We start from the raw sequence: 12,461 nt of genomic DNA, 5'->3' as shown, positions 1-12,461 counted from the left end.
TTTATGATTTGTATTATAAAATTATGTGTCTATTGGATATAAATTATCTATATAAATCAGATTTGAGAATAAGTAAATATATAACATGTGTATGTGTTGTGAGTTTATGTGTCTCATATTATGAAATTCTGTACCTTAAAGAGTATTGATTTTAAATTTAGAATAAATTAAAATTTGTATTGAAACATGAGAAACGAAAAACTATAAGTTTAAATATCAAAATGACACAATGCTATATAGATCTTGGTTCACGATATAAATGGTCGTGTAAAGGTGGGAGGAGGAAATGAGCAATCAAATATTAATTTGTGGTGTGGGGCAGTGGCGAAATGGGCTACCAGTTTCATGTGAACTAGCTAGCTAAGTTGGTAATTTCGTTTTGCCAAAAAAAAAAGTTGGTAATTTCGTGGTGTGGTGTGAGGGTCCACGACCAAAACCAACGTAGATTCGACGAAACCGACATCCTGTCCACGTGGTCCAACTCACCCTCCGCCTCGCCCCTGTCCGTGTGGCCCTGCTTGCGCTTTCCCTTCTATTTCTCTGCCGCAAAACCGACGATTTTTGTACGGTCCGGTCCGGTCCAAATTTCCCTTAAGCTTCTTTCCCCTAATTAGTACGGTAGTACTACTTTCTATCTTCAATTCCCCACCCCAAATCCCCAATCATCGCCAACTACACGTGAATTGCACCTACATAATAATAATAATAATAATAATAATAATAATAATAATAATAATAATAATACAAATTAAAAAACAAAATAAGATCTTCGATTATTTTAAATCTTGATATCTCATCTCACAACATAATCGAATATCCAGACAACATTACTTGATATAAGATATACAATTTAACTCCACATTCATTATATTAAACAAATTAAATAACCTTGGCCTTACAAGTTGGCCCCGGCCGATTGATCTCCATACCTAATAACACCAACGCCCAGGATATATTGGAAATTAATAATTCACAGTAAAGAACGTGGCAAGTGGCAACATGTGAATCTTACGTTAAAAAATCAGGGAAAATGTGAAATGTTTTTTTGTTTTAATAATATTTCCTTCCTTAATACTACTACTATATCATATCATTGTTGTGCTTTCAACACAGTCGGGTCCCATACTCCCATACTGATAATAGATATATGTCTTTCGCACTCCAAAGCTTTGGTGCCTTTAAGAAAAGATGAAAACGTAATAAATTTTACGTCGCACTCTTCGCTGTCTTTTTCCGCTTTAATTTGCATCATATTCATATCAAGTAAGGTTCCGTGAAATGAATATAATAAGCTCAACCTCTACCATTTAACTAATTTAAAACCCAACATCACCAAAATTCTACAATATTATCCGTACGTAGTGTCATTTCAGACAATCAATCAAGAAAATATATAAATGAATAAATAATGAAATAAAAAAAATATGTGTACTCCCATTTTACTATTTTCAACTTTTATTCTTATGTACCAAATTTTAATGTAGACATTTGTATTAAGATCCACATAAAAATGTAATTTAAAATTTCTGTCATATCAAGGAGTAAAATTTAAAAATTAAGATTTGAGAGTCTATGTAGTAAACTATGATCTATTGATTATATGCATGGAGAGCATAGCATAGCATTCTGTGCCGCCCGGCGAGCTGACACAACTTTTTGTTAGATGCAAGCAATCGCTGGCGAAAAGAAGTCGCAAGTCGCAACTTCCTACTTGCCTTTTGGCTTTTCCTGCTGCGCCGCAAAGATGAGAATCTTTACTGTGTTCTTATCACATTATATATCTTCTACATACCTAGCTAGGTTCAAAGTATTTTTCTTCTCCTAAATTTTTTAGTTTTTGATAGATTTATTTTTAAAAAATATCATCAGAATTCTATATTATTAGTTTTAATATCAATTGTCATGATCAAATATTTACCACAATCTTAAAAGTTATAACTAGTAATAAATGTATAACTCTATTTCTTTATACTTGTGTGATAGTCGGCGTTAAAATTTCAATGGTAAGATATTGGGTTCAACTCTCCAAGTTGCAGGTCAACAAATGTTAAATAGAGTAAAATTAAATCAAATAGTGTCATATTAGGATATGAATATTAAAATGGGAAATATAGGAAGTGTGTATGTATAACATTACTCTTTCTCAAAATATGTGTTTGATATGACGCTCGGTAAAGGGTGACCGAGTAGGTGGTGCATGATTCTCATATCATAAGGTCACAATTTCATTCTTTTCAATACCTTCTAGGTCAAGCTCGTCGTACATTGTCTTTCTAGTGCAATTTATCTCTTTTACACTAAAGCGAGGGTTACCTAGTGTACCCATTTTGAGTAGTGACTATCTTAGTGCTGCACTATGCTTACACCATTGAACACAAAGCACAACAACATGCCTAACTTGATCCTTAGCCTTCGCACCCACTAATCATTCTCCCGAGACCGAACTGGGCCCAAGCCATCAATTCGAACCCGTGACCTCGGCTTTGATACCAATTAATGGAACTCAGCATTGCACTATGCTTACTTCCTAGTGCGTCATATCATGTGACTATTGTATCCTACTATCTGGTTGTCATATCATACTTTAAACCAATTTGTGATAAGTAAGTGGACATCAACCATTTAACCACATCACTTCATGGTAAGCCACAGTACCACATCGCAAATCGAGTAAGAACTGAACTCGATCAACTTGAACAATGCCCGAAAGATAGTATTAATATGTAGTATTTGGCAATTAATTGCTAATTGATTATATTAATTGTTTTGACCAAATAGTACTAATAGTAGTCTATAAAAGACGCTTGGTAAATTAGATATTACAATTAGTTTGTAAGATGAAAAATGAAATAATATGTATATAAATATATTATTTCATTTATTTATTTAACTATCCTTGAATTATTTAAGTTGCAATATGCAACCATAAATTTTTAAATAATTTAAATTGAACTTTTAAATATAGGCTAATCTCAAAATGTTACTTGAATAACATTTTTATTTTTAGCTTATTAACATCAGTTAATTTAAATGAACAATTGTTTACAAAACACCTATTTTAACTATTTAATTGAAAAACTAAAGTTTATAAAATCAGCCAAAAATGGTTGTAAGTGGTTCATCAAACACACTATATAGGTTAATAGTCACATGAATAACTAGATTAGGTAATTAATTGGATAATGCAAAAGAAAATTTTTTTTTTTAAAATAATGGTTTTGTTTGACAATTTTCAATTAGTAGAATTGTAGTTAATAGATTTTGTTAACAATTTTAACTATCAAATATTATTAGCTATTTGTATAGAGGTGTTTGATAAAATTAGTTACTCCGTATTTATTATTAATGATTAACCTTTAAAAAAGAAAAAAAGAACATGCACGTATTTACTATAATTTATTAATTATATATCTTAATTATATTTAATAATAAATAATAAATATTCTTTATTATAATAAACAAATAACACAATTTTAAAGAGAGAGAGAGAAAGAATGAAGTTTTCATGTTGAAAGCTCTCAAAAAACTCGATCAATTTTTTTAAATGTGTTTTTAATTTTATTTTTTTATAAATAATGGATGATAGGTCAAAGCAACGTTGGTTTACAAGTTTAACATTTAGATCCAAAAAGACAAAGGAGAAAAGATAGTTACAAAAACACCCACTTTAACTATTTTAAGTAAATTATTTAAAGTGAATTAAATAACTAAAAACTAACCCAAAAATGTTTAAAACAAGCCCAATACTTTTATATCCAAGTTTATGCATGTTAAGATTATTTTATTAACTCTTAATTAGAGATATCAATCGAGCTAGTACTTAATTTTGCGCATGTTCTGTTGGGTTGTTGGGATTATATTTTCAAACTTACTGGCTAAATTTTATTTTATCAAGCTCATTTTTTCTTTGTCTTTACCCTAAAATTTTAGGTTATTAAGTTTATTGGCAGACCCAACTAAAAGTTGTGGCTAATATAATTTTTTGTATCTTTACCCGTTGAAGACATTTGACTTAGCTTGTTGGTTTTGGGTTAATTATGATAAAATATTTTGATTCTAACCCTTAAAAATTTTCACTATTATTGTAACAGCCCATTAATTTCTAAGTTAATTAAGATTTACATCATATTCCTAATATTCATTGAGAACTTATCACCTAGTTGACTCTACTAACAAACAAAAGTTCTTGACTTAGCGTAGTTGGTTCTTCGCCTGATTTAAAAGATCATGATTGGAGGTGGCAATATGGGGTTTGAATTTCATTGGTAGCATGTATGGAAAAAATGCCAAAAAATGCTGAAAGGTTTGAATTGAAGGCTCTAGGGGCGGGGTCTTGTGGATTTAGAATTAGTTTGACGAAACTAGATCACCCAGTTAAATAAAAAGAAAACATATTTGATCAGTATAGTAAATATACTCTTTATTTTAAATTTGTGTCTAATTAGAAGGATAATATTTTCAGGTTGACAGAAATAATTAAATGAGGGATTTTATTGTCCAAACGAGAAACAAACAAGAAAATGTCAATACATTCTAACCGAGTAATTAAATGAGGTGATTATTATCAATATTAAATTAATCAACAAGATTTCCCATATCCATTATATTGTAAGTTGACAAAGGTTACTATTGCCCATATTAAATCAATTAGATTTTCCATATCGATGATATAAATTGTCAATAAAGATTTTATTAAATTGATTACCGTTAAAGTTTAGATTTTTTGAGAGTCAACACAACGTACGATTATGAATGATTTTAGTGCATTCTGTGGACTCTCAAAAATCTAAACTTTATTGTAGATTTTATTAATCGACTGAACAAAAAATTTATTGACAATTTAAGTTGATATGGAAAATCTTATTGATCAATTTCATATGTGTAATAATAAAATTAGATAATTTAGATCAATATAAAAAATCTAATTAATGTGGTCAAAGAAAATCTGGTTGATCAATATAATTTAATATGGGTAATAAAAACCTCATTTAATTACTCCTTTCAATCCAAAAATATTATCCAGACAAATTTAGGTGAATATATTAAATATTTTGATTAAGTGATGTATTTTCATTTTTTGTGCATAATAAGTGCTTTAAAAATTTTTATCCTTACTTTTGTTCACAATAAACGTAGGGTACTTGAGGTTATAAATTAAAGTTATAAAAGTTGTGTTTATGGACAAAACATATTTTTTGGGGCATATATCTCAATATGATGTGTGATAATCAAATAACATATGATCTACGTAGCACTCGTGTTATTTACCTTTTTCAATTCTGAATGATTTTAGTGCATGGTGTTGACTCTCAAAAAATATAAACATGAATGGTAATCAACTTAATAAAAATTTTATTGACAATTTAGGTTGATACGGAAAATCTAATCAATTAATTCAATATAGGTAATAATAACATTAGGCAATTTAGATCAATATGAACAATCTAGTTGCAAATCTTGTTGATCAATTTAATATGTATAATAATAATAACCTCATTTAATTACTCATTTCAACCCAAAAATATTATCCAAACAAATTTAGGTGAATATATTTAATATTTTGAATAAGTGGTATTTTCATATTTTGTTCATAATTAGTGCTTTTAAAATTTTTATCCTTATGTTTGTTCATAATAAATGGAGGGGGGGCGTCTCAATATATTACCTACAGTACCCTACATTTATTGTGAACAAAAATAAGGATAAAAATTTTAAAACCACTTATTATGGACAAAAAAATGAAAATATATCCCTTAATCAAAATATTAAATATATTCAGCTAAATTTGCCTGGAAAATATTTTTGGGTTGAAAGGAGTAATTAAATGAGATTTTTATTACCCATATTAAATTGATCAACCAGATTTTGAAATTTTCTTTGACCACATAAATTAGATTTTTTATATCGTTCTAAATTATCTAATGTTATTATTACACATTAAATTGATCAATCAGATTTCCCGTATTAACTTATATTGTCAATAAATCTTTTATAAAATCGATTACCATAAATATTTAGATTTTTTCTTTCACAAAAAATAATAAATTAAATTGATCAATCAGATTTCCCGTATTAACTTATATTGTCAATAAATCTTTTATAAAATCGATTACCATAAATATTTAGATTTTTTCTTTCAAAAAAAATAATAAATATTTAGATTTTTTAAGATAAACAAAATGCACTAAAATTATTCATAATCGAAATTATGTAAATAACATTTGATATATGTAGTACTGAAATATATGCTGATTAATTAGGTATTCCGATGGGGTAGGGGATGGGTCCCTTTATTTTCCACCTAATTATTTACACATTCCACATGATGCATGGCTGCGATGTCGTTTTAGACTACTTGCCAAAAAAATTAATTAAATTAAAATTAAAATAAACGATGCAACACAATTTTCACATGCATCTTGTATTCAGAGTAAATGAGTAATTAAGAGGTCCCAATTTTGTATGATTTTATATTTAATTTAGTTTATATTTTGATTCTTTTGAAATTAATTTTAAAAATGACATTTTTAATCTACCAATTGCGTTCAAATAGTTTATTTAAAATTATAAGTTTCATGGTTATTTTTGTAAATTTTAAGTAGCATTTCTCATTTAGAGTCCATAGGTTAGTGGATACTTAGAGAATGGTGTTGCAAATTTTACAAAAATAATTTTGAAAAGGTATAGTTTGAGCATTTAACAATTAAAGAAAAAATATTTTCATCACCTTAGGGACGACTTTTGTCAAAATCTTTGACAACTCAAGAACTAAAGATGTGACGTGTATAATTAAGGGGTTGAATTGACGATTTACCAATAATTGAATGACTTGAATTGTCATTTTTGTTATAAGAATAAAAATAAACGATTGCAGTTAACTTGAGACATAAATTATATTTGCAAGTATGTCAATATCATAATTGTTTCATTTTGAAATCTATTAACGTGACAATACTAATCAATAGTTTATAAACCTTTAATTAATGTGCATAATAAAAAAATTAAATAATAGATGGTATATATCTAACGTGAATAGAAGTCCTACCAAATCAACTTGTTTAACGTATGAGCTTGTGACCTCTTGCAATGTACAGCTTAGCAGAATGGGTTTAGTATTACTTTTTCTTGAATAGACAAATAAGGATTTCTTTTGGTGCACACAATTGCATGTGTCTAATATGCCTTGATTTTTGTTTCACTTGGGTTAACTTGCCTCCTCTTCTCACCCCCATTACTATCACATCTCATTTCTTTTTTATTTACACAAGTTATCTAAGCTTTAACGGATTAATCTTGAGCCCATCAACCCATCTCTAGAACGAACTACTACATTTTAATTTTAACTATATTAATAATAAATAAAAATATATAATATTTTTTCATTTTGCCTCTTATTATGTGTCTAGTTCAGTTAAAGATCAGAGACGTTATCTAAAAATTACTTTAAAACATTATTTGCTAATATTATCCTCCCTCACTTTGAGGTATTACTCTTACATTGTTACTGGTGAGACTCGATTCCTGGTCTTTTTTCTTAAAAACCAACCGATATGCACATGCAGGAACGTTAATTGGTAATATTGCATTACACAATACATGTACATTAACTTTAAGACCATATATAAAATTATTGTGTTGCAATTAAATTAGGGGTGTGCATGACACAATCGAGGCCAAATGAGGACCAAAAGAAATGCTCCTATAAAATGTGCGCTTTTATAAAGATAGCGACGCCCCAACTTGTATTTTGTGTTGCTCAAGCTTTCCGGCCAAAATATAAATTGTACGTGATGAGGAAAAATGTGGTGTCGGCTTCAATTCCCTTTTTTTAGTTTTTATTCATTTTCACTTAATTTGAGTGCAATACAAGAGTGTCGGCTGAATGCTATTTTCTATTATTTTTTATGCAAAAATAGAAACAAATAACTCTAACAAGTTCATGTAGAAAAATAAGAATGATGCACTGCAATTGATGAGGAGAAATTTATGAAACACCAAATTTAAAAATTATAAAAAAAAAATAGATAATAAATTATTAAAATACCCCTATACAAAGAAAAATGACTAATAGTAAACAATTGAGAATCTAAAAATATATTTTTCTCCTAATTATTTATTGGTGAATGGTTGATCCACTTTATATATATTTTGTATATATATATCGAATCGAGTGTAATATTTTGTACAAATACTCGAATCTATAATATTACGGCCCAATCATATTCTGGGATTTGATATTGTTAAAAATAGGTAATTTTATAATTATTCCCACGTTTGCGAAAAGTGACATTGTACGTTGTTTGGGGCCGAATGAGAAACAAAATCCTCTCCAGATCACGTGCTGGGATGAATAGCCTATAAATTCCACTCCTCCTCTCAATCAAACTCAACAGTGAATTCCTCTCATCTTCCCCTGTTTCCTCCCTTTCTCAATTCATCGGAAAACCCAAAACCAAATTTTTCTGTTCAATCAGTCGCTATGGATTGGGTTCGTGGCGAAACGATCGGCCAGGGGAGTTTCGGGAAAGTGAGCTTGGCGGTGCCCGCAAGAGAGAGCGGCGCCGCCGTTTTACCGGCGATGGTTGTCAAGTCTTGCGTGGCGGCGAGGGCCGATTCTTTGTTGAAGGAGGGAATGGTGTTGGAGGAGCTCCAAGGTTGTCCGGAGATTATCCGGTGTTTCGGGGGCGGGTATAGTGTGGAGAAGGGGGAGAGGTTGTACAATGTGGTGTTGGAGTTTGCTTCTCAGGGGAGTTTGGCGGACAGGGTTAAGAATTCCGGGGATCGCAGGTTGTCGGAGTTTGAAATTCGGAGGTACGCTAAGGCGTTGGTGAGAGGGATAAATTATGTTCATAAGAGTGGGTTTGTTCACTGTGATATTAAGCTTGAGAATATTCTTTTGGGGGACGATGGTGGGGTCAGGATCGCGGATTTTGGATTGGCTAAGAGGGATGGGGATGGGGAGGGAGTGAGGAATTTGGGGTGTGAAATTAGGGGAACTCCGATGTATATGTCGCCGGAGATGGTCGCCGGCGGGGAACAGGGGACGGCGGCGGATATATGGGCTCTTGGGTGTGCGGTGGCGGAGATGGTCACCGGAGCTCCGGCGTGGAAATGTTCCGACGCGGCGGGGCTTTTAATGAGAATTGGGGTCGGGGAGGAAGTGCCGGAAATCCCCGGGAAGCTATCGGAGGAAGGGAAAGATTTCCTCGGAAAGTGTTTTCTAAAGGATCCAAGAACGAGATGGACGGCGGAGATGCTTTTGAGTCACCCATTCGTCGCCGATCACGACGACGATGATGAAATTTCTTCTCCCTCAATTTCTCCGAGATGCCCATTTGATTTTCAGGATTGGGTATCTGAACCAGAGCTCCTAGAATCGTGTCTGACAATTCTGCCCTCGCCGGAGCCGGAATTTTCTCGCTCCAAATCGCCGGCGGCGGAGAGGCTGCGGGGACTAGTCAGTGATGACCACCTACCCATCTGGTCTGAAAATGGTGACGGTTGGATTAGCGTTAGGTGATGTCATTTTCAAAATTCAGAGCTTAAGAGATTTTTTATGTGCATGAAGATTTTTTGAATTTTGATTTTAATGTACATAGTATATTGAGGGAATTGACAATTGAGTATGCATGAAGATGAAAGGCTGTTATCATAAATGTTTTTGGCTCTTCTTCATCTCCTACAACCTTATTCCTGCGATTCAAGAACCATTAGTCTGTGATAACTGAGCATACAATTTTATTTGTTTTGATATTAATGTTGGGCTTCCGTCGGATTTTTGCCGAGTTCAATCCTACTTCTTGACGCGATTGACTTATCATAATTTTAAGTAGTATATGACAACTAATAGCTAGTCCACCCCTGCTTCGAGACGTGACATTGTGGTTTATCATGATTTTAAGTAGGATATGACAATCAATAGTAAAAAAACTCGATTAAGCGTGTTATAACAATCTCAATGACCCCTAGGAAGTAAGCATCATAGTGCAGCACTGCGCGCCTGAGATCCATCAATTAAATTGAACAATGTAAATTGTCAGAATTTTGTCAACGCAAGAGAGTCTTCCAACAATAAATTTTGCATTTCTATTAGTCCATAATCACATTTATTTTCAATGTGTGACTAAAGCTATTAAACGCATTTCACCAAACTCTAATTTTTCAACTAAAAATTTATGTTTTAAAAATCAAACTTTTATTGGTTTTGAGATACGCCAAATTCATACCCTTAATTAAACAAAATTCAAATCTACTTTGTTCCACCTAAATTAGTAGTTGACCTCAATCAAAACAAAATCTCAAAATTCAAACCTTAAAAAGATTTTTATGTGCAGCTCTGAAGTGTACCTTATTCAGTTCCATTCCCTGATTGAATTTGTTTAGGAAGAACTTTTTTTTTTTTTTTAAATGTACATAATTGAGGGAGTTGATGAGTATGCTGCATGCATGAGATACTGTTATCATAAATGCTTTTGGCTCTCATAATAAAGGTGTCTTCCAATTTAAGAATCATTCAAGTCTTTGATAATACAATTTTATTTGGTTTAGTACTCAATTGAATGATATAAGTTGTTAAAATTTTGGAAACACAAGAGAGAGTCTTCTAATAATAAACTTTGTATTTATATTAGTTTATAATCAAATTTATTTTCAATGTGTGATTAAGGCTATTAAAAGCCTATCACCAAACTCAACTTTTTCAAATATTTTGAGAATTAATTTTGGGATACTCCAAATGTTTGGAAATCATTTTTTGGGTTTCTAGTGTTTGAATGTGCCTGGAAAATGCAGTCAACGAAAAATATGGCCATTTTCCACTACACTCACAACAAGGTTTTCGACGGAAATCAGTGGTGTTCTTTTTTCTTTTTTTTCTTTAATGATTTTAATAAATAAAATTATATTTAATAGTTTTATATTCTAAATAAAATAATTAAAATGTTTAATTATACAATTATACTCATTTTCCAGTTAATGAATCAAACGCACCAACACAGCTTTCCAAAATGCAACCAAACACTGAAAATGAAACTATTTTATGAAAAATGACTCATTTTTCAAAAGTTATTTTCATGATTTCCAAATACACCATAAAATAAAGTCTCAAAATAATCACTCACATATTATTTTTACTAGTTTTTCTAATAATTATTAGTGCATTACGCAATAACCCAATAAACTTGAACTTTAGAGAAACTTTCTTTCCACGTTCACATTTCAGTCTAATAAATAATTACCAAAATAAACAATCCTTCCGTGCAAGTAACTGAGTAAGTGTTAGAGTTCACTCAATTTTAGGCTCTATTTAAGGGAGTTGTTAAAGTAGTGATAATGAAATTAAATTAAAATAATTAAAATTAAGTTTGTACCATACATACCTTCTTGCTCACTTTAACTTGGTATAGACTAAGAGATTGATAATTTTTCATAATTCATAAAAGACGGTTGGTCATTTTTTTGGATCATGAGGAACGTGTAGCCCAATTGTGCATATAGCCTTCACCATTGGTAACTCTCAAGATAGCTAGGCCCACCCGATGATCCTATAATGTTTTTTTCGCTCTAAGGGCTCCTAATGTCCCTCCACTGGTCATTCCCCTGGACCGTTATCTTTGTAATCCTAGTTGAGATTTTTTTAACACACAAATTTTGAGATCCATTTTCAGTTACACCAGTTGCATTCTACCCTTGTACTCTAGCATCTTTTTCTTTTTCTGGTTGAAATTTAAATAGTTTTGGTATTAACTTTAAGCTCAATATGTTAGTCTGTTTCATCTTACTATACATACAAGTTAACTTGCATTCCCAACTAACTAGTACTTTTCGCATGGCCTTTGGGCTAATAAAGGAAATATTTTAAAGTACACAAGGTAGATACAACTCCTACACAAAATATTTAACACAAAATATTTAATTGTTGAGAGAATTCACTGAATAGGGTTTGATCAAAATTTGAGTTCAACTCTTCGTGAGAACAGCTTATTAGTCTTCTTGATTTTAGTTGACCAGTTATAAGTAACTTAAATTGATTTTTCTCGTTTTGGTTCGTTATTAGCTAGGGTCACAAGGCAAGATTTACCTAGTGTACATCTTCGAATAGTGACTACGGGTTTCTCTGATCAAAACTTGAGTTTAAACTTATTGTCAGAGCAAACTACTGGCCTTCTTGATTTTTGTTGACCAGTTATAGGTAACCTAATTTGGTTTCTCTCGTTTTGATCTTTTGTTGGCTAGTGTCACAAGACAAGATTTACCCAGCAGTATACATCTTTGAATACTGGTTACGAGTTTCTCTAGTCACTCAAAAAAAAAAAAGAATGAATTGGAAATAGGTATAAAAGAATTTAATAACTCATCCAAAATTTCCAATTTAATTAAGGAGTCCTCCATAATTCTTTTAAAAAATAAATAAACATGATAAAAATTACAAAAAAAAAAAAAAAAAAAAAAAAAAACCCCCC

At 31.2% G+C, this 12,461-nt stretch overlaps 1 protein-coding gene across 1 annotated transcript; it reads left to right on the top strand.

The window, feature by feature from the left end:
- Window positions 1-8,393: 8,393 nt before the first annotated feature.
- LOC116000439 (mitogen-activated protein kinase kinase kinase 17-like) lies at window positions 8,394-9,768 on the top strand. The gene has a single exon (XM_031240527.1). It carries the CDS (start codon window positions 8,480-8,482, stop codon window positions 9,518-9,520), a length of 1,041 nt encoding a protein of 346 aa, XP_031096387.1. The 5' UTR covers window positions 8,394-8,479; the 3' UTR covers window positions 9,521-9,768.
- The last annotated feature ends 2,693 nt before the right edge of the window (window positions 9,769-12,461 follow it).

Source organism: Ipomoea triloba, chromosome 12 (assembly GCF_003576645.1).
Source record: "Ipomoea triloba cultivar NCNSP0323 chromosome 12, ASM357664v1".
NCBI classification, from domain to species: domain Eukaryota; kingdom Viridiplantae; phylum Streptophyta; class Magnoliopsida; order Solanales; family Convolvulaceae; genus Ipomoea; species Ipomoea triloba.
This window is presented reverse-complemented; position numbering and strand designations above follow the sequence as displayed.